The sequence below is a fragment of the Oryzias melastigma genome, linkage group LG16 (genome assembly GCF_002922805.2).
Source record: "Oryzias melastigma strain HK-1 linkage group LG16, ASM292280v2, whole genome shotgun sequence".
Classification (NCBI taxonomy): Eukaryota; Metazoa; Chordata; class Actinopteri; order Beloniformes; family Adrianichthyidae; genus Oryzias; species Oryzias melastigma.
In genome coordinates this window covers 25,464,477-25,487,653 of record NC_050527.1, presented here as the reverse complement: position 1 = coordinate 25,487,653, position 23,177 = coordinate 25,464,477, and the positions used below count along the sequence as shown (strand labels likewise).

General features: G+C 39.3%; 1 protein-coding gene and 1 long non-coding RNA gene across 5 annotated transcripts in view; one reads left to right on the top strand and one right to left on the bottom strand.

Annotated features, from left to right (window-relative positions):
* LOC112136522 overlaps positions 1-23,177 on the bottom strand; it is a 53,654-nt gene that overhangs the window by 11,367 nt on the left and 19,110 nt on the right. The window contains exons 3-4 of one of the 3 annotated variants that reach the window (XR_004949377.1): positions 9,186-9,305; positions 4,574-4,994 (exon numbers count right to left, since the gene is read on the bottom strand). The exons of the other annotated variants lie outside the window; for them this stretch is intronic. This is a non-coding gene — a long non-coding RNA (uncharacterized LOC112136522). Of the gene's footprint in view, positions 1-4,573; positions 4,995-9,185; positions 9,306-23,177 lie in introns of those variants that run through there. 3 annotated transcript variants of the gene reach the window in all.
* Positions 4,574-23,177, top strand: part of ntrk1 (neurotrophic tyrosine kinase, receptor, type 1) — a 49,447-nt gene continuing 30,843 nt past the window's right edge. Inside the window, exons 1-7 of one of the 2 annotated variants that reach the window (XM_024258251.2) lie at positions 4,574-5,020; positions 11,166-11,240; positions 13,004-13,075; positions 16,911-16,979; positions 19,819-19,973; positions 20,336-20,478; positions 23,039-23,177. In XM_024258251.2, coding sequence (XP_024114019.1) covers positions 4,830-5,020; positions 11,166-11,240; positions 13,004-13,075; positions 16,911-16,979; positions 19,819-19,973; positions 20,336-20,478; positions 23,039-23,177 — 844 coding nt within the window. In that variant the 5' untranslated portion in view covers positions 4,574-4,829. Of the gene's footprint in view, positions 5,021-10,581; positions 10,902-11,165; positions 11,241-13,003; positions 13,076-16,910; positions 16,980-19,818; positions 19,974-20,335; positions 20,479-23,038 lie in introns of those variants that run through there. The other variant, XM_024258252.2, reaches the window with a different exon arrangement.

Sequence of the window (23,177 nt, the reverse complement as noted above, 5' to 3'; positions counted from 1 at the left end):
AAAAGAAAAGTAAAAAAAAAATAGGAAAAATGTCAAAAAAGCAGGTGAAGCTTCAATGATTCATTCTTATTATGTGTCATCACCTTTAAAATGTTTGTTTTAAACCAAAACTTTCATAATAAAGAACTTTTTAAAACCTTCATGTTCAATTTTGAATGAAAACCATCCTAATGCGTGATTGTAAACAACCAGCATGATTGGCAAACTTGGTTCCATTTTAATGACAGACTAAAGTCTTCAATCTCTTTGATTAGGAAATTGTTCTGAGTTTATTTTGGTGCTTTAAAGGCAATATTTGAACATTTTCTTTACTTTTCTTCAGAAAAACAGATTGAAAGACTTGATTTAGAAAAATGAACCACATTAAAAAAACTAAAAGATTTTTTTCTTGAACTTTGTATTTTTTCTGCAGACCTCAAAGCTGCAAAATGAGGAAAATTTGGTTTATTGTTTGTGAGTGGAGAAATAAAACCCTTCATTTTGTGCCTTTTTTGTTTGTTTTAAGAAAATATTATCCTGTCCATTTATACTAATTGTTAAAATTATAAAATTAAGAAGAAGCTCTGGAGGAAGTTGATTATAAGTACGGGCAGGAAATTTCCCTGATTGGATATTGTTCTGTCGGACTGGAGTGGCTAAAGTTAGACGCTCCACAAGGCTGGAAAAAGAAGAAAAACTATTACAAAAAACTCAAAAAAGAACTGTTGTGATTGTTTTTTTCTCTTTAGTTCATCAATAGTTGATCAGCAACACCTGATTGATCCTGTCACGTTTTAGTCATCCTATCCTAAGAAGACGACCTCATCTTAGTTTCCCACTTTGTTCACCTGAGCTGATTTAAGAGCAGAAAGGTGATTGAATCTCTTCATTTCAAGGTGTTCATTGACACGACTTTATGAGATTTAATCAGAGACAGACATTTTTTGAAGGCAACTGTGACAAAGGTGGAGCACTCTTCAGGTAATCAGGAGAGTGCAGCAGCTAGAAGCAGACCCGCGGTTCTACCAGCTCCTGCACGTCTGAGCCCAGCTGGTTCCAGAACCATGCAAAGATCTGACGAGAGTTTGGACCTCACCCATCTGAGCGAACCTCTAAACCGAACCCTTCACAGCTCTACATCTCCGTTTTTCTCGTTTTAAATTTGTCCTCAGAGAAGTCTTTTTACAATCTGACATTGTTTGGATGAGAACAAGCTGAAGTTTTTTCATGGTTTTAGGGTAGTTTGATGCAGTGCTTCCTCTTTAAGCTTTTGTCATTCTTCGTTCTTCTTATTTCCCTCTTCTTTTGGGGCTTCTTTTTTCTGTTAGCTGCTCATCATACCGTGTTTGTCACTTTGAATGTCCCGCTAGATCTTTAAGATCTCCAAATGTTGTCTGGAGCTTCCCATTCACTAAACATCAGAGCTATTCCAGGACCACGGACAGAGCCTGGAGAGGCCGACTGATCCCGCAGAAGTTTGCTTTTCCTGATCCTAAATCCTCCGTACTTCCACTGTCTATGTTTGGGAGCTATAGAGACATAAATTCTTTATGATCAGATAATCGAACCCATTTTGCAAACAGACTTCATGTGGGAGTTTGCATTTGCTTGCTCCACAGGATCGCTCTGCTCGGTTTTTCCTCGTTTAACTGCCACACTCCGGCTCTCAGACACTTTTCCCGGGAATAAGTGCTTCCTTGTCCCTCTTTGCTTTTTGCTGAGCTAACACCAAGAAAATGGGGGGGCATAAAGGGGGGAGTCAGCAGATAATGTTGATGACGGCAGCAGAAATTGGCGTTCGCGCTTATGGCCAGTAATTGTGGTCAAGACACCATGACCTTACTCATGTGGAGAGTGACTAAGAGGAATGGGGGTGGGAGGCAGTTTGTGTCCTATGGGTGGTGGGGGGTGCAGCTATTGCTCTTATAGACCATAAAGTAGATGGACATCCCTCGTAAGATCATGGGAGTGGTGGCATGCAGCGCTCATCGAGTGGAGATACTTAGGTCTAAAAAACGAGATTAGTTTGAGTTTTTGTAAAGCTTTTTTTATTTAATGTACTTATAAATGGACTCTGGTTCCAATCCCAGCTGGGACTTTTCTGTGTGGAGTTTGTTTCCATGAGTATCCATGGATTTTCTCCATTTTCTTCCCCAAAGTCCAAAAACTTGTTTCATGGGTTCATTGAGGATTTAAAATGCTCCTCGGTACGGAGAGAAAACAGTCTTAGTGGATTTGTGTGCACGTATTCTTAAAAATACATTTGATACGTAACTTTGTGCAACTTTCTGTATTCACGTGCACACTTGAATATCAAAAAACAATTTATACACACAAAACTTGAAATAACAGCAGTTTCAAACTAACTATGAACTCAGCTCTCATGGTGCATTCACGCCGGACGCGTCAAATTTACCGCCTCTCTTTTGCTGTGGAGAAACTGCCAAAGTTGCTCTGGAATTCATTCATGGAAGACATGGATGATGTTGAGTGAGTAGCTTGGGTTTATAGGTTTTGGAGAGCTCTACAGAGGAACCAGCAAGTGTCTGGGTTCACCAGATCTTGCAGTCTGTCTCGGTGAAGGCAGCAGGTGCTGCGCCTGGATTACCGCCATTTTAAACGTTACTTCTGTCTGTGGCCCAGTTTGAGCGTTAACCTGAGAGGGGGGAAATAAAAATAAAAATGGGGGGTCTTTTTATTATTGTCATCATGGAAATAGGAAAAACATGAGCCCAAAAAGCTGGAATGCACGACCGCCGTGGGGATTCATTTTGGCCACCTAGGCGGTGGCACATGCTGGTTTTCTCTCTCACGTTTCAAGCTAATTTAATTTCAAGTTGCACAAATGGTATTTTGTATTTGTACGTTTCTGATATTTGAGTGTACATGTGAATACACAATTGTATGTGCAACAAATCAATGAACACAGAAATCCAGTGAGACTATTTTCTCTCCATACAGAGGTGTACATGTGAGTGTATGGCCCAGTGTTAAATATATTTACAACCATTCTCACTGCTAAGTTTGCTTTACATGCAAAAACTTTCCTCACACATTTTGGAAAAAGAGGAAACGCCTGGGTTCCAGCCGAGGTTCAAGATGCTGAACCACCGTTGACCCGGCATTGACCTCACTTAGCAACAGTGCAACTCTTGCTCTAAGCCCAATATATGTACAAACCTTAGACTAGGGATCTGCAACCTGCGGCTCCAGACTGTTACCCTCCATTGTGACTCTTTCATTAAAGAAAATAAAAGAAATTCTCAAACTTTAACTCATTTACAAACAGTAGAAGGACACTGTGTATCACAAGTCCAACTAAAACATTTTGACACGTTTTTGTGGGTCGTGTCCTTTACTACAAAAAAAACAATGGGCATCAATAAACTCAACCAGTATTAAGACGCACCGGATTCCATCCATCCATTTTCTTGTCCGCTTCTTCCCTTTCGGGGTCGCGGGGGTGCCGGAGCCTATCCCGGCTACTGAAGGGCGAAGGCGGGGTACACCCTGGACAGGTCGCCAGTCTGTCTCAGGGCCTCAATCACACACCCATTCACTCTCTCATTCACACCTAGGGACAATTTAGAGTCACCAATTAACCTATGAAGCATGTTTTTGGACGGTGGGAGGAAGCCGGAGTCCCCGGTGAAAACCCACGCATGCACGGGGAGAACATGCAAACTCCACACAGAAAGGTCCCAGCCGGGATTCGAACCGGGGCCTTCTCGCTGTGAGGCAAGAGCGCTAACCACTGCGCCACCGTGCAGCCCGGGACGCACCGGATTATTAAGCAAATTTTCTATTATTGAAAAAAATAAGGAATTTTAAGTGTTCGAAAAATATGGCAGGGCTCATTTACTTAGCTCGGATTACATTTTGGTTTGTTAGATTTACAATCTGATGCACCAACAATAGTAAAATTAACTATTTTTATTTATTAGCTGCTGACATCACACTACTTTTGCTGCATTAAAATGATCATATGCGACAGGGTGTCTTTTATTTTTAAAGAAACTTCTGTCAAAAGTTCCAAAAAATGCTGTTTTATTTTAATGTTTGTGTTTTATTAATCCAAAATAGCATGAATACAAATCTGTGTCTTATTTTTTAGGGGCAAAGGAAGACTTTCTGGATCCAGTTAGGCTGTAGTCAGTGAGAAATCAACTCTTTCAGAGTTGAAGTTGCAGACCGCTGCCTTAGACTAAAAGCCAACCCATGTGTCTAAGGACGTCCTGAACGAAGTAAAAGTAGGTGAGCAGCCAGAAGCTGCGGGGAGTTCCTGCAGCTTCTTCCTGAGTGAGTTTCCACTCCTCCATCCACAGGCATTAATATCATCTCCGTGTGGGCACTCTCCAGCCCTTCAGCCATGGACTGTCCCAGGACGCAGAGGGTGATGCCGCTGCACACCCCCCAGAGTCCTGAACTGTTGCCTTTGCTCACACTTCGAGAGGGGGATGGGGCAGGGGGGCAGATGAGATCTCCATCACCGCATCCCTCTCCTCCTCATTATCAACAGCCCCTCCCTCATCGACCGTCCCGCTCCCGGAGGTGTCTGGTGACTCTCGGCTGTTGCTCCTCCCTTCACGTGGAGGAGAGAGGGAGAAAGAGAGAGGCTCCAGCCCACTACCAGCATGTCCCCAGGGGCCCTCAGCCTGCTCGCCTGGCTGCCCCTCCTGCTGCTCAGTCCAGCTGTGGTACCAGACCCCGACCAGCTGGGATCTCTGAGAGGAGCGTGTGAAAGCTCTGCTGTACTGGTGAAGCCCTCAGACTCCAGCTCTACAGTCACCATACCTGCCTGCTCGTGCTGAGCAGACCCCCCCCCACCACCACCACCACCACCTGTGGAGATGGCAGCCCGGGCCCTGGCTCTGCTTTTACCCCTGGTGCTCGCCATCTTGAGTCTGTCGCCTGCGCCCGCTCTGGGAGGATGTCCCCTGGCGTGCCGCTGTTCGTTCGCCATGCTGCAGTGCCTGGAGCCCAACCGGATCACCAGCATCCCGCCACTCGTCCCGCTGGAGAGCGAGAACGTGACCGAGATGTGAGTAGCATTCAAACCCCCCTCCCTCTCCGTACAGTGTGGTGGTCGGCTTTGGCTCTCGTTTCACTGTTTTCAGTGCTGAAAAATAAGTTTTAGAGCCAAAACGTCCTGAAGGAAAGAGTTTCTGTCACAGAAACTCACGTTCAGGAAACTTCCCTGCAACAGTTGGAGGTTTAAGTCATGGATTGGTTGTTTTAGCTGATGGATGTTTAAAGTTTTTTAAATCTTTAGGTCTTCGAAAATGCATTTTTGTCTTCATAAATGAAAAATGAATTAACCCTTCAACACCGGTGCTCCAGCTAGTGTTTATGTTCTTTGATTTACTGTAACATCATCACTACTTCCACTAGATCAGGGGTCAGCAACCTTTGACACTAAAAAAGCCATTTGGGCTTGTTTTCTACTCTAAAACCAGAGGTGGGTAGTAACTCATTACATTACATCTCAATTGTACTTGTGAGAGTTGTCATGATACGACTAACTTTTTACTTTTACTTGAGTACAACTGTCAGAGAAAAACGTGATTTTTACTCAAGTACATTAGGCCTATTGCTGCTCGTTAGCGTTACTTTTGACTGGAATGAATCATGATAATCTAAAATGATCCTGTGGCGAAAAAACGTCCCCCTTAGGCTCCGTAACGTCATGTGACTCCTTGTTACCAATCATACGAAGCCAGACAAAATCTTTCCCCGGCATGAAGCGCGTAGGGAAATGATTCCTATCAACAATGGCAACAACCTTATTAAAAGTTGGATTATTACATCATTTAATGTAATCATTCTTTTACGAAGGAAATGGAATATTACTCATTTGTTATTCACCACTTGAGTAGATTTTGATCCAAGTACTTTTTTACTCTAGCTCAAGTAATTATTTGGATGCCTGCTCTCTTCTTGAACTTTAGTACTATTTTGGTAAAGTAACAATACTTCTACTTGAGTACAATTTTTGAATACTCTACCCACCTCTGATCAAAACCTAGAAGGAGTCACAGTTTTACTTTAGCCTTTAAGGAATTTGGATTTTTCATTCATTACCTTTCTTTTTTAAATAAAAAATATCAATTATGTCTATTTCTGGCACGAAAAAAGCAAAAATAAAAAAAGAAGCTAGGATCTCTTAAAGTGTGATTTTTTTTTTTTATGTTTGACAGAAGCCCAAATTACTTATTTTCAAAATAAAAGATGCTCTGTGCAGCTCTGAACAGCCAGTAACCAATGTTGTGCAGCATAAGATAATAGGTGTTTTTAACTTTTACCAAAGTTCTGCTTTGAATATAAAATCTGTGAATTCTGGAGTTAGCGAGACGTTTTAAGGACAACAGAGAAAAACCTGCATAGTTTTCAATTTATACATGTAACTAATCTAAATTCAATGAATGCTAATTAAGTAATCCTTATGTTAAAAAAATAAAAATAAAAAAATACTAATTTATTTTTATTTTTGTTCTTTTTCCCCCTTTTTTGTCCTCAGCAGTCTTACACTGCTTGGTTTTGTTATTTTAGTTTGGGGTTGGACCTTGGTAGTCTTAGTTTGCTGGCTTTGTTTAATTGTTTTCTTTAGGTAGGGGGAGCTGCTGACTCAGACGGTCAACATGGCTGGGTCGATTTCTCCTTTTATGGATTGATCATTTATCTATTATCCCTTTAACACCCAGTTCCAGGGTTTAACTTCTTTGATTTACTGTAAGTTTTCAACCGTTAACAGGATAATTCCAGCAGATTCTGAAGGAGAAAAGCAGCGTGACACGCTGCTTTTCTCCTTCAGAATCTGCTGGAATTATCCTGTTAACGGTTGAAAACTTACATTATGCTAACGATTTTGTGTTTATGATTTTGTGTTGACGCTTCAGGTGTTAAAGGCTTAAAGCTCTTTGTAAAGATCATCAATGGAGGATGAATTTCCGATACGATCTTTCACTTTTTCGTTGCTCTGTTTGTGTCATTTGAACCCCAGATGTTGTTGTTTATCAAAGTATTTCTTCATTTCTGCGACTCAAACATATCGGAGGTTGTTCTGACCCGAAGCAGACGAGGGCTGATGAGATCTGGATTCTGAGCTCTTGATTGAGACGGACATGCAAACATATTTGTAGGGTTTGTGTGGAAGGAAACTCACTTGTCGCTCGGGTGAGCTGAGACTTTCCACTCAGCCCCAGAAAAGTCTTTTTAAAGCTCTGCTCAGAAAACTGACCACCTGTGATTTTAAAGAGGGCTGCTGTATTATTAAGCAACCCACCATCAGCTCCAGCACGGAAAACTAAATGTCACTCTCTGCACCGCCACGCTGTTCTCTCTTTGTTCTCCTTCTCCGATCGGAGCAATTAGCACTTGTTAAGAAGGAACTACGTCCCTGAAACACCATTTCAGTGGAGCGAGTCAATTAACTGCCAATTCCTTTCAACCTATGCAGCGTTTTCCCGCTCTGGCACTGACACCCCCTCCTCCTTTTACCTTCTTGTCTTCTTGCCACCTCACAGGTATTTCCTTGTGTCTTCGGTTAAACACAGAGCTCAGGGCGAGGCTTGACATTCTCTCTCCAATCAATAAGAGAGCCGGCGGGTGTTTACTGCGCCGCTCTGCATGCCAGCAAACAGCAACACTTCTCGGTATTGGCAGAGCGAGGCAAGACAGTAACAAACAAGGGGCTGTTAACCGAGGGACAGGGGCCGAAATTCATCATGCACACAGAGTTATAAATTCAATTTTGTGAATTGCCAGTCAATGCCTCCACTCGGGAACAATAGATGATATATAACCCACTTGGCTCAATCCAATAAGCACGGCCAGTGGGGTAATCCTGGGCCCACCTGTCCTTTAATCACATTATGGCTGCGTGGGTCAGTCCGACTGGAGGATGGAAGTTGGTGTGCCAGCACTCAGGAGAAAGGCATTGAAAGTTAAAGTAGCTCTTCACAATAGACACGGCTTTGAAACCCAGAAAATGATTAATCTGCTGAAATATCCTTTTTTCAGTGACAATAAAACAAGAATACATTCAGGATGGGGTGTGCCAAAATATCGATATTGCGATATATCGTGATATTTACTCCAGCGATTGATTCTTGATAGGTTCTCACTCACCAAGTATTGATCTTTTATTTTTGTTTGAAGAGGCTGTAAAACGTTATATTCGTCATCCTTTGGAGGTAGATAGGGGCGCACGTTTTAAGATTGGCAGTTATTTGAATTATTCAATTTTTGTTCAGCTGTTAACAACAATTTTGCACCAAGTAGTGGCACTGCTGTTCATGTTTACTATTATTAACACTGAATTTTATAAATAACTTAAATACAATTGGCGTTAGTGGTTGTCAAAGACATATTAATGATTTCAGCAATGTTTGCACAAATATTTTTATTATTTGCTGCACAAAATAAGACACAAGTTGTTTATTATGATTGTGTTCAAGCTAAAAAAAAATGGGGATATATTTTCCTGAAAAATATGTGTTCTTTTATATATTGAGCTTTTAGAGATGGTTTTTACCAATATCACAGTATTGTGAAATCATGTAATTGTTCATGATGTACCCAGTAATTTACAGCTCTAATTCAGAAAAAAACAATTGATGCTACAAAACAAACTAGAAAAGTTGCATTAAGTACGATTATACTAGTTTGAATATTTTTTGCTGAATGTGGTCGCAGGATATGATGAAGCTTTTTGCTGAAGATGCTAAACAAATTTACTGTGATTTGCTGAAATGCTAAAACTATTTGCAAAATGCTAAAGTTGGTATAAGACTCAAAATTGCAGAAAGCGCACAAAGAATTTGAAACGTTTCTCGAAAAATTGAAAAATGAATGCAAAAATTTAAAAATAGGTAGAAGGTACTCAGTCAGAATTAGCCCAAAACCTCAGTAGGTGCCAAATTAGCCAAAATAGAGAGCATTTTCAATAAAATATTAGCTTAACTCCCAAAAAGCCCCAGTCAAAGGAATTTAAGAATTTAAGAAGAAACAAGCACTTCTTCATTGTATTTCTTAAAAACACTCATTAGGGTGGAACAAACTAAATCTTAAAATTAAAATTTGAGCTTCTACATCTTCCTGAGCTTCGAGTTTACCCTTTTTATTGAATGAAAAAGTTATTCCAAAGTTCCAGGTCTTCTCCAAACAGTTTCCTGTCCTTGTGTTGTGCTAAAGTGAACCCACAGTACCTTCATGTTGTGTTGGGTTTACTGTTGAGCTCCATTATGACCCAATATTGGGTTCCATGTTCCTCTGTGGACAACTTTGTTGATATTCAGGCATTTGGTTGGAAACTAGATCTTCAAAGTCTAAGGAGAATGAGAAGAAATGTCTAGGTATTACAAAATGCTTTGGAATTCCAAATGTTTATGGATCAAACTTCCCCTCGTCCATCCATCTATCTTCACAACCCGTTAAATGACCTTTCGGGGTCACAGGGCTGCAGGAAAATTGACTGTATACTATAAGAACTGGACTGAGTAACCCCTCCCTACTGGCATTCCAGATAGAAAGTACCTGCTGGTTCCAAGACTCTAAAATCTCATAAACTTCTGTAGAAAAATAAACAGTTTTTAGTCATTTTAGTGGTCAGTATAACCATTCTTGCTCTAGTAACGTTTTTCTCATTATTTCTTTTTAAACTGACCAATCAGATGCCTCAATAAAAGTAAGTGGAGTCTACTAGTCCAATGTGGCCTTCCAACAAGCTGACTCTTGATTGGTGAGAGTGGTTGCCATGGAGACGATGACTCAGACTGACTCGGACCAATCTTTGGTTCCTGATAGTGTTTGTATCATACATGGTGATTGAACTGACTTCATTTCTTTGGAGCTGGAAGCAGCTCATGAACGATGGTTGATGTTACTCGTTCTAGTTTTTTTAAACAATCATTGAAAAGGTAGCCAGTCTGTTGCTAAATTTACAATCAGAATTGAACCTTTGAAGCATGTTTTTGGACTGTGGGAGCAAACCAATGATCCCACAGAAATGAATGAGGAGAACATGGAAGAAAAGATCCCATCCAGGATTTCTTATTGTGAGGGGCTAGTGCTAACCTCTGCACCACCATGGACACCTACTGATCCTGGTGTCCTCCTTACAGAACTGGATTCAACCCATATGGTTACATAGGAGTTGACTGTTGAAAAATCTTGAATCAGTTCATCATCTAAGTGCTTTAGGGAGTGGGCGGAGCCACTGACAGCAACTGATGCTTGTTGAAAATTATTTAAAACAATTATAAAGAAAATGTCACTAGATTCACTCAAAGATGATGTACAAACTGGATACTGTCAGTGATTTCTAATGGTCTTTCAGGAGGAACTTCTAACAGAAAATAGACACACCACATCTCGTGTGTAGATAAAAGCACAACCATTTCCTCTTAAGCTCTAAGTGAACAGATCAGGACTGTGAGGAGATGATGGTAGAACCAAAAGAATGACACAGAAGTACATTAGTTTGACAATATTTTACTTTTTTTTAACCGTATTTTCCAAATTTACTGTGTTTGACCTTTCAGATCTGAAACAAGGATTTTCAACATTTTTAACTGATCGTCACTCAAGGCAGTTTCCTCAAAACGTTTTTTAATTCTACTCATTTTGTTTATTTCTCTTGGCCCCCAAGGACACTGAGCGGATTTCAAAAGACTAGAACCATGTTTTATTTTTACCAGGTCCTCTTCACAGCCGGTTAAGGAGACCTCCACAACAAACTGTGGATGCTGGGCTTCGGGAAGATCCTTGGAAATCTGGTCAACCCGCTCCTTCAAATATCTCTTTAAAAGAGCAAACTGTCCTTGAGTCCACCGCCGCCACTGCTGCTGCTTTCATCTGCTGGTTATTCAGCTGAACGCCGCATGAAACCATAGACATTTCCCATCATTCTCCAGGCTTTTGAGGTATTTGTTCCTACAGGAACCAGCAGTAGATTCCTGGTTTTGATGGTTGATGTCACTCTGCTTGGTGGATGTTAGAGGAAGTTTATTTTCTTCAAAATAAGGTTCTTTGAAGATGCTTAAATGGTTGTAGGTCACTTCCTGATCATCTGAGCTTTAGGTAGAACTTGAAGGTTGATTACTTCCTGGAGAAAAGCATCCAGAACTTCTTCTCAGTGGGTTCTAATTAAACTGAACTTTCTTCTCATCTCTCCCTTTCATTTTTAGCTACATCGAGAACCAAGAAGACCTTGAGAACATAACAGAAGTCGACATGGCTTACTACAGAGAGCTGAGGAACCTGTGAGTACTACAGACCGTCACTCTTCACCGGCTAGTTTAGCAGCAGTTTAGTTGGTTCGGTTTGATCAAATCTTACAATTTGTCCAATTTGACAAACTAATTAAACCCTTCACATGAAAAAAAAAATCACATTTCTGACTCACAGATAGTGCTGCCACAAACGATTATTTTAAAGTCGACTAATCACGGATTCATTTTTTTCGTTTGATTGATTAGTTGATAAACTGGATGTAAAAAACACATCTTAACTCTCATTAGCTTTACACTTGAAGTGTTTATGCTACAGTTAAGACAATAGTTAATTAATGCTTTAATGAATCTGCAGCTTCTTCCCTTCATTTGTTTCTCACATTAAAACAATAATTTTTTATTATAAAAACGCTTTCAGTTTTGTTTTATGATTATAAGTTTTTAACCAAAATCTCACAACCTAAATGTCTTAAAAAGCCATTTTTCATGTTGATCTGAAGCCTCTGCTTCCAAAATCTCTTCTGAGGGGGCGTGGCTTTTGGAGCCCTGATCTCCCCCGTCTGATTATGATAGCTCTGTGTCTCGCTAGTGTAAATTTTTATAAAAATGTCCATCAATGTGGGTAATGTCCAGCCGACAGACGAGGAAGTGAAGATCTTCATGGACAGAACTTCCTCAAAATCCAGATTCTTCCAGTTCACCAAAGACTCTTTTAGCTAATTCTCCAATGTTTATTGACGTTGCTGTGATCAATACAATCAATCATTGGTTTCTCAGAGTTCTTGATAAAATAATCAAAGCTAACATCAAAATGCTCTTTCATTGATTTACAATCCTTTCCAACTGCGGTCAAATGAGCCGCCGTTCACATTTCCGTGGTCACATCAAGAAGCTCCGTGGAGTCTGGTGGAGATTTTCCAGCGTTCTCAGTCCTGCTACCGTAAGTATTGGATGAAACTCACACCAAAAATCCAGTGATGCTGATTTGACCACAGAAATGTGAACGGCGGCTCATTTGACTGCAGTCAATGTGAAGATACCATCTTCTCTTCTCCAGAACCTGAACTAGACACTAGGAACAGATGAGGGTTTAGTGCATGTGCAGCAGAGCTGTTGATGGAAAGAAGATCATTCATTCAAACAGAGTCTGTCCAAGACAGTTTGGTTGAAAGATATTTAAGATAAGAAAAATGCCACACATACATGTCAAAAACTAAAAAAAGCATGATATTCATCAGAGGGGGACTTGGTTGGCATCTGAAACAAAGGAACTATTTTTCACAAAAGATAAAGTTTTGGTCTCACTGACTCAAATATAGCAAAAGTGCATTTTATGATGCGGAGCGCTCACTACTGTATTCAACTTCACGAAACTCTGACTCTATAGATTTCAAAACTGTTTGATGCTCTTTATTGTAGCAGCGGTGACATTTCACTCCGATGGGGTAGGGGTTGCAGGGATATGTTTGTGCTAATGTTAGCTTAGCTTACCTAGCAGACGATCCCTCTTCAGCGTTATCATTCTCAGTCACAACATGCTTCCTCTTCAGTAGTGCTGCAGTGGAACACAAAATCTGCCTGCAGCGAATATATTGGACACTTTCTATCTTTTATTTTTTTATGTTTCCAACTTTCAAGCTCCGTTGGCGTGTTGTCATGATATCCGAGTCTTCCTAGAACTTCCTGTGACATCTACTTGCAGAGAAGTGTATCCAACAGGATTTTTGCTGTCGCTCTGTTACATATTTCTAATGATCCCTGTGCTCTGTCCTCCTCTTCCTCCTCCTCTGCAGCACAGTCACATCCTGCAAGCTGAGGTTCATCGCTCACAACGCGTTCCAGAACAACCTGAAGCTGCAGTATGTGTAAGTGTCCTTGTCGATACACACAGATTGTGTTGTGCTTTGGCCCGTGTGGTTCAACCGATTTGTCGCTGTCAGTCAGCCTGCAGGTTCTCAATCCCAAATGTGTTCTTGTGGGAAAGGACGTTCCTCTAGAGCACACGTGTCAAAGTCAAGGTCCGGGGGCCGGATCCGGCCCTCCAGACCATTTTATTTTATTGTTATTAATGGTTATATTGTGCTTATTTCTAACTTTTTGACAAGCTATCTTTTTATAGAGAGTAAAATATTGAAGGTTATTTAAGGTTTAAGTTGATTTATTCTGGAATAATATTCCTGCATTTTTATAATTCATAATTATGTTTTACGGTTTTAAAGTTTTAAAAATTGGTATTCTGCTAGCTTTTTGGACTATTTTGGCATTTACTAACATTTCTAGACTATTTTTCAGTTTAGCTAATGCTTCAGCTACATTTTGGCTAATTTAGGCTTTTTTGTTTTGTTTTTTTCGGTTGTTTCGGAGTTCGGATAATATTTCAGCTACATGGTAATTTAGGCTTTCCTTTTAAGTTTTTTTGAAGCTGCTTTGGAGTTGGGCTAATATTTACATGCTAGCTGTTTTGAGGTAATTTGAGCTTTTTTTTGTTTTTTAAGATTGTTTGAAGTTTTGCTAAATTTTCAGTTACATGCTAACTGTTTTGGCTAACCTACGTTTTTTAAAAATGTTTTAGGTTAATTTGGCAGTTAGCTAATATTTTAGCTAGCTATCAGCTTCAGCATTTTCGACTATCAATTTCAGCATCTTCAGTGGTCATTTTCATCTTACTGCATTCACACTAGCATTATCACAGGTAATGCTATATATTTAGTTCATAATTATGTTAAAAAGTTACATTTTTAAAGCTTCAAAAATGTAGTTTTAGGTTCTTCAATAAATATTGATCCTGTTTGGCCCGCGATCTAAGGTGCCTTTTGGATTTTGGCCCCTTGTGCGATTGACTTTGACACCCCTGATCTAGAAAGAAGAAGGAACATTTTCTTTATTTTCTTACATTTTTGTCCTGTTTGGGAGCCAATTTACAGAAGAAGCTTTTTGTATCTCTGAAAATATTTTAGTCTTTCAATCAGTTGAATTCACATTAACGAGCAAAAAAATCCTACATCAAATAATTTAAAGGTAAATCAATCATTGAAGATAATTAACCCCATTTTTATTGATAAAAATGCAATATAAAGTGCTGCTGTGCTGATATAAATCATCCAGTTAATTATCTATGTTTTTATTATCTGATTTATTTTGTTTTCTATTATCTGTGGAAGTGTTTCCATCTTGGAGGTGGTGGAGCGTCCGGCCTCCGATGAAGACGGTTTATTTATGAGCCGCTGACCCTTATCGCCACCATCGTGTCCTCGTCGTTTTACTGAGCGCGTGTGACATGCCCCCATGTTGTTTATCTGACCGACAGCTGGAGGTTTGAGGGGGGGGCTGGACTGCTGAGGAAACTGGAGAAGACATCCAGCAGTCACCTTTTACTCGCTCACTTTGCCGGATTATCGACAACTGATGCATAATAAATACACTCCACTAAAGGTCCATTATCGCTTAATCAATATTTCTCTGAGGGAGAGGCCCGGGGGGGGAGGGGGGGGCTTGGGGGGCTGTGGCACATGTAATATTTGAAATTAGGAAAAAACAAAAAAGATCCTTAAAGCTTCCTCTGTTGTCCCCCTCCGCTCTCATCCTTACAAACAAACAAACCCGAGCAGAACCGTTTTTGGTTAAAAAAAAAAAGAAATCTGTGAAAGAATATCTGGGAGACACTGAGCTGCGCTTCCCGGCTCGGCTCTCCCCCCGGTGGACCGGAGCAGGAATCGAGCCGGTAATGGATAATCCCACTGGCTAACCCGTATGACATGAACTTTTGGGAGCAAGGAAAACAAATAATTGAACCTTTGGCCCCGTCACAGTGATTATGTATTGGTTTCTGCAAGCACACCCCCCCAAAGAGGCTTTCTGTCATCTTCTGAGGGGTTCGTTTACAACCGGCTTCATGGATGTTTGAGGATCGTTTGATCATATTTAAGCTTTCTGGGAGGATTGGAGAAAGGATGTTTGGTGTTCTGTCACATCCCTGTTTGAACCTGACACTCATGATGGATCTAAGATCTCTGAGTTCTCTGCTCTGATTTTAAAGATGTGTTGAGTTTGCTCCGATCTTCATAAATTCACTGTTTAAACCAAAATCTAAAAACCTGTATCGTTTTCTAGGACATAGTTTCTGCAGAGCAGCAGGAGTTCATTAGAAAGTCACCTCCTTGTTGCTGCGAGCTCTCTGTTTACATGCTCTCCCACTAGCTTACAGCCCCCCACACCCCCAACCTAACATTAGTGGTGCCACCAAAATGGCGCGTAACACTGAGCCAGCTCAGAGGAAAACAAAGACCCACACGGATCTATTTGTCTGTAAGTGGATGTATCAGAATGGAGTGAAGCAGGTAGATTGTGGCCCCGCCCAGCGCATTGTCTACATCACAAATACGGTCATTTTCCAACAGAATTTGTTCGTCTTTACAATTTAAATATGGAAATACTCCAAAATGGAATTTTAAAATGAATTTTCTTAAAATATCATCAGAGAAATGCCACAAAAACTACATTGATTTTCCTCAATGTATGTCTTTAAAGGGTAACCAAACAGGGAAGTTGGAGGCTGAAATTCAAAAATCCAGTCAGAGGGGTGGGACTGTTATCATAGCTGGAGCTGCAGATCATGACTTGTGACTTCTGAAAGGATGTGGGACTTCAATGGTTTGTCAAATCAAAAAATTCGAATGGAATACCTCATTTCAACCTGTAGGGGGCAGCACACATTATTTTTAGAACTATACAAGTTTACTTTAAATTGTCAAAAAAAATGTCAAGGAACAAGAGTCAGGACTTTTAAAGCCCATTCATAGATAAAGTTGATTTAGGGTTTAGTTACCCTTTAAGGAGATCATTTTTCTGCTAGGTTTTATGCAAGAACATTGATATGTTCTTCATGATCAAGGGAAGACACATACACACACACACACACACACACACACACACATACATATATATATATATATACATTTCTATTTTGTTATATTTTTCTTTTAAAGGATGTGTCCAAAATAAACTACCGTCATATGGATTTATTTGTGATCTGAAAAGACAGCAAGTTTTATGAAAATCTATTAAAAAAACCCTATTTGAACTATTCAAATATAGAAATGTGCACGTATGTCATCTCCAACTGCAGCCGACTTCAGAAACGTTCCCCCGTGGACATAAATTACTTTGCATTTGATGTTTTTAAGTCGGCAGCAGAGCGGCGTCCGTCCACCACGTGTTTCTGCACTAATCACCTAATGTTCTGGACCCTGGACAAAACGGGGGGGCTGTTTGTGATTGTGGCTCCTGGATGGTGTGAAATACCTTCCAGGATAATTGATCAGAGCCCATTCAGATGCATTAACGTTTTCCACTGAGTGTAACACAAAGCAGGTACACATTGTTCCACGAGTGAGCAATCAAATCACAGCTTGACTCGACCGCACAGCACCAGATAAAAGAATTGCATATTTACAGGATTTTTTTTTTCTTTTATTTAGACTGCTAACTGTTGCATTTGTCCTTTTGTGTTTTTCAAGTAACAATTCATCAGATGGAAAAAAGGAGAATGAACATCAAGGACGTTTGTACTTGTTTTAGTAAAGTGTTTTTTGTTCTTCTGGAGTTAGAAAATCTGTTGTTTTTACTGCTGTGAAGTGAGACTAAAAGCATAAAAAAAATTTTTTTTAATGATTATTAATGTAATTTCCTTTTGTTTTTCAGAAATCTGGCATCAAACTATCTGGAGCGGATCAGCTGGAGAGTCTTTCATTTTCTGCCGCTGCTCAACCTGTAAGTCTGATCAAGTTTATGGGATGTAGATCTGATGAGGTCACCCAAAAAAATCAAACTAAGCCATAAAACAGTAAAATCATAATGGATTTGCAACAAAAAGACCTTATTATTTTTAGTTTAAATTACAAATAAGTAGCAAAGATTATCTTAAAATACGAAAAAACTGTCTTGGTGAAATAATTGCACAGATAACAGATGCTAAGATGAGTCTGGGCGGATCACAGTGGAGTTTGCAAACAGAAGCTTCTGGTTTGTTTGTCCTTCATCCAACGCTGCGACAGCAGTCCGAGGATGTTCTTCAGAAGGACGTGGGGGTCCAGAAGGAGCTCTAATTGGATTTCTGAAGGCGTGGAGGTCACTCTCTAATGACATAACTGAACACCCGAGTCGACGCCTCGTTCAGGACCATCTGTAGGGGTTCACTGGCCCTGATGAGAGGTCTGGACTGGAAGAGGAAGAGTTTGGGTGCTGAGTGAGAGCCGTCCTGAGAGCTTAATTTTAGTTTTCAAATCTTTGATTGTAATTAGTTCTTGTAATCTTTTTTTATTATTATTGTAAATATTTTGGTTAATTTGAGTCTAATCCACAGAAACATCAGCAGACTTTGAAAAGGAAGTGACTATTTTCACATAATTAGGGCGGAATTAGGGCTACATGTGCAGGCACACTGCTAATCTGTGCAGGCGATGTAGCATTTTGGCCACATATAAATTAATTTCCATCAGTTTTAGTCACGTGTAAATACATGCTAATGACATTAGCCTCCTCAAAAAGTTCCTTCCTTTGAGTCTCTGTAGAGATGACAACCGAAAGGGGAAAATGACCAACAAAAATATGCTTTCGGGTAAAAAATAAGCAGCTTTTTTTCCTTCTGTGAAAGGATCAAAGCAACAAGCATCTGTTGATTCCCCCGGAGGGCCTCAGGGTTCAGTACTTGGACCTCTGCTGTTCAATCTGTTCAGATTGTGAACCATTGATAGTATATGAGAACTGGAGTGATTTTATTCCAGCTCCAACCAAATTAAGTACATTCGGTTGACTTTTTGTAAGTTTATTTTGCAATATGGACATTACCATGTTGGTTCCAGACATATTGGTCCAAGTCGATGGTCAAATCATCGTTTCTATGACAACCACTTTTGCCAAGCAGGAGTGAGCTTGTCGGAACGCCACGCCACGCCCCTACCACTCGACAGCAGGCCACATGGAATCTGTCAAATGTTTTGAGCGTCTGACTCTTATGGAGGCATCTGATTGGTCAGTTTATAACTCGAATAACTTGAACCACAAAGAATGTTTAGTGAAAAAATAGAATTATGAAGAACAGAGCAAAAATGGTTATTCTGACAAACAGAAACTGAGTAATAGATGTTTATTTCATTATAGAAGTTTTGGCTTCTTGGAACCAGTAGGGCCACTCAGTCCAGTTCTCCTATACAGTCAATGGTTTGAATCCAAAAGTGGGTGACTAAAGATTAAAGTATAGGACTGAAAGCCTCCCTGTATATAAATCTGTATCAGTGTTGCATTGAATTGGGGTGTAGGGAAAAACTGATTCAGCAATAAATCGTGATATTTCGTTCGGTGATACTTGTATAGATTTAGAATGTTAATAAGACAATATTTAATTATTTCTTCTTCTTTTGTTTTCCACCTAAACCCCCGAATGCTAGTTGGCTGCACAGAACACAGAAGAGTCTCAATTCTATTTTTTTTCTTATACTAAAAAAAATTGTTGTGAAAATCAGACAATGTTGACTTTCTCTAAAACAAATATTTCCTAATTTACAAAGAGAAAAACACCATTTGCTTAATGTTTTAATCATTAAATAAAATAGATTTTCTAAGTCATATTCTAAAACTGTTCTGGTTCAGTTGTAGGATTTATCGCGATACACATCGTATCGTGAGTCAGGTATCGGGATATGTGTCATATCACCAAACTCTTGCCAATACACACCCTCAGCATTGGACCACCAAACGGTTCCTGAGAGCAGCTGTGACTGCATTTGGGGGCGTGGCTAAATGTGAGAAAATATTACGCAAAAACAGGACGATAAATGCAAAACAACCAAATAAAAACTTACATTCACTGTAAGAGGATTAACCTGAATCGTCTTTGAATAAAACTATTGAAAAGTGACGAATCTTCACGGTTTTCTTCCTTTAATCCATTTATTTTAAAGTGCTTTAGATACTGAGACATAAATGATGATTTCTTCAGATATAACTCAGATCAGTTAGAGCAGGGGTCCCCAAACTACGGCCCGTGGGCCGGATCCGGCCCTCCTCCACATTTGGCCATGCCCCCCAAACTGTTTTGGCTAAATTCGACATTTTTCAATTTTTTTAAGGCTAATTTGGCATTTAGCTAATATTTCAGCTGCATAAAAAAATATATATGTATTTCAGCTACATGCTAGCTGTTTTGCCTAATTTAGATTTTTTTTTTTTGGCTGAATTGGCACTTCGCTAATATTTTAGCTAGCTATCAACTTCAGTGTTTTTAGCTATCAATTTAAGTATCTTCAACTATTAATCTCTTGTATTTTTATATCTGGTATATCTAGTTTTTAAAATGTTTGAGTATTATTTTTTCTGTGAAGATAGCAGAAATGAATTATTAAAAATTTGGCTATGTGTGGTTCTCTGGAAAACCATAAATCTTTACATTTAGTCTGTGATTGTTACGCTTCTTCTGCTAGTCTACAAGCCGACCCCGGCCCCCCATCAGAGAAGAAAACGGTTATGTGGCCCTCACAAGAAAAAGTTTAGAGCTATTTTAGGTATTATTTGATGTGCAAAAGTCCTGAATATGATGTTTTTTTGGTTTCAGGGTTTTGCGGGACAACCCCCTCCTCTGCTCCTGTGACCTCTTCTGGCTGCAGCAGTGGCAGAACGACGATCGGGGCGACCTGGACACCCAAATGTTGTCGTGTTCGTCGGACTACGAGGATTTGCCGCTCAATTCTTTAGTCTTTGACAACTGCAGTGAGTCTGGCTGGGGGTAGCCCCTCTCATCTGTTTAAGTGCAGCCTCTTGTGGGAGTGAAACCAGCTTTTCTGATCAGATTTCCTCTCAGTGCTTTTGAGCTCCTTTGATATTTCAACAAGCTGTGGTTTTCATTCAGGTTGCTAACCTTGATTTTCTAACATCAGCTCTATTTGTTTTAAAGAATTTGCTCGGTAAGGTCATTTCTGAAATGGGTTTGAATTGCAAACAGAGCAACTTGAACGTAATCAGGATTGCTCTTGAGTTTATGAGGCTGGAGAATGTGTGGAGGGAAGGCAGCAGCATCCTGGTTCCAGCTCTGCTTTAACCTGTGATCATGGCGTCTCCTCTGCTGCCGTCAGGTCTGCCGGAGGTGACCATCATGTCCTCTCAGTACAAGACGCAGGAAGGAGGAAACCTCACCTTCCAGTGTGTGGTGACAGGAAGTCCTACTCCAACCGTCAGGTGGAGAACGGATGAACTCTCTTCTCCCTTCGTCACCGAGGTACTAACACATTTTTACAACGTGAGCCGCTTTATATTTGATTTAAAATGTTCACAGGATCTGGGATGAGACAGATTAACATTGTTTTAATCTGAGAGAATCATTTTACTGGCAGGAAAGATTTAGCCGCAGTTTGACCAACATTAAAATGTCGATTCTTTGTACAAAAAGGCGTTTAGGATGAAGTTTATGACAGAGATTTGCATCAGATTATGATCAGATGACAATTTATTTGAACCATTATGGCTCCAGATAAAGAAATTAGAGTGATTCTTCATTTTATTCCATTAGCCTGGTTTCACATGGAAAAGATAACGAACCATTACAACAGTTATTTGTAACTCACATGCCCTCACTTCAGATATTAGTCTTTCATTTGAAAATTTTTTTCCATGAATGAAATTTTTAAACATGTAATTTTTAAAACATATGAATTCTCAGTGGAGTTGCTTTTCGAGGAATATATCTAGCATTTTGAAACGTTTCTTCTGTTTAATCCAGATTACTGTTAAATAATCAAGACAAGTGCCAAATGATCCACTTCAATTTCAAGTTCCAAAAAAATAAGAACAAATGGTCCAACAATTTCAACCCCCCAGAGTTGTAATAAGTAAAAAATAAAAAATAATAGTAAAAGTAAATTCTTGCAGTATGTTTGTTCATTTTGGGTGTTAAAATTAATTCTTAATACAATTTCATCATTAGAATAATAATATTTGCTGGGCACCTTTCACCTGCTCAGTGGTCTGGTACTTCCAGATTTGGGTAAAATTTGAGTAAACCTATGATAAACATTTATTGTACACACTAAAAATAAATTTTTAAGACTTAAAAAACTTTTTAACATTATAAAAACAGGCAGGAATACTATTCCAGAATAAATCAACATAAACCTTAAACAACTTTTTATTTTACTTTCCTTAAAAATATATTTTGTCAAAATGATTCAAGTTAGAAAAAGTGCAAGATAAAATAAAATGATCTGGAGGGCCAGATCCGGCCCCCGGGCCTCGACTTTGACACACGTGGCCTATAGAATGTGAGGGCTCAATTCATTAATGTTTGTGTTTCTCTACAATGTTAGATCAATAATCAGTTTAAAGTAGCTAAGTTGAGGCTCCATTGAAACATAGTTTTTCTTTATATTTAAAAACTTCTTTTTGATTGTTTAATTAGTCAGACATTTGGTTGTTTAATTGGTTTGTTTAATTAGTCGAGTAGCAGTTTGTTTTTTTTTGCTGTTTAATTGGTTGGTTTGTCGGTTGTTGAATTGTTTGGTTTTAATTGGTTTGGTTGCTGAATTAGTTAATTAGTAGGTTGGTTGTTTTACCGTTTAATAAGTCAGTTGGTTGGTTAATTAGTCAGTCGGTTTTTTATTTGGTCAGTTGTTGGTTGGTTGCTTAATTGGTCGGCGGTTGGTTGTTTGGTCATGCAATTAGTCAATTTTTTGGTTGGTCATTTAATTTATTGATTGGTAGGTTGGTTGTTTTGTTGTTTAATTAGTCAGTTAGTTATTTAAATGGTCAGTCGTTGCTTGGATGTTTAATTGGTCGGTCGGTTGTTTAATTGGTCGGTTGGTTGATTGGTCATGCAATTAGTCAATTTTTTGGTTGGTCATTTAATTCATTGATTGGTAGGTTGGTTGTTTTGTTTTTTAATTAGTCATTAGTCAGTTAATTGGTTGGTCGGTTGAGTCTTTAATTGGTCGGTTGGATGTTTAATTGGTTGGTCGGTTGAGTCTTTAATTGGTCGGTTGGATGTTTAATTGGTTGGTCGGTTGAGTCTTTAATTGGTCGGTTGGTTGTTTAATTGGTCGGTTGGTTGATTCTTTAATTGGTCGGTCGGTTGGTTGTTTAGTCATTTAATTTATTGATTGGTAGGTTGGTTGTTTTGTTGTTTAATTAGCCAGTTGGTTATTTAATTGGTCGGTCGGTTGTTTAATTGGTCAGTATGTTGGTTCTTTAATTGGCCGGTCGGTTGGTTGTTTGATCATTTAATTAATTGATTGGTGGGTTGATTATTTTGTTGTTTAGTTGGTCGGTCAGTTGCTTGTTTAATTTGTCGGTTGATTAATTGGCTGGTCTGTTGATTGACTTATTGATTGACTGATTTCAAGCAGTTTCAAAGGCACAAAATACAATAAAAATGCATAAATGTCTCAAAACTATTTAAGATTTTAATTCATAAATTGATTTAAAAAAATGACATTTTAATTGCTCTGATTTAAAAATAGATAGATGTTGTCCATACAGTGCACACACAAAAATCACATTGATTCAATTAAATGTAATGATTGTCAAATAAAGTTTGATTAATTGAATGAAAGAGTGGGAATATCCAACAGTTAATGAGATTTATTCAGCTTTTTTTTCTTTTTACGTAGTTGCCATGATTTAAAATGAATAATAATTGTTTAGTCAAACTGCAGGTTATTTATGAAATAACTCTTTGAGTGTCATCATGTCAGGATTTCACCGTCTAACCTGCATTCTTATGAATGCTCATACCTGAGTGGATACATTAACCCTCCCCCCCCTCCTGCCCTCTGTGTGTGTGACAGGAAACCAAGTGGGGCTCCACATTAAAGCTGCTCCTTCACCTCACCAACGTTTCCTCCAAGGACAACCTGCACAACCTGACGTGTGAGGCCGAGAACCAAGCTGGGCCCAAGGAGGGGATGGTGCAGTTGGACATTGAGT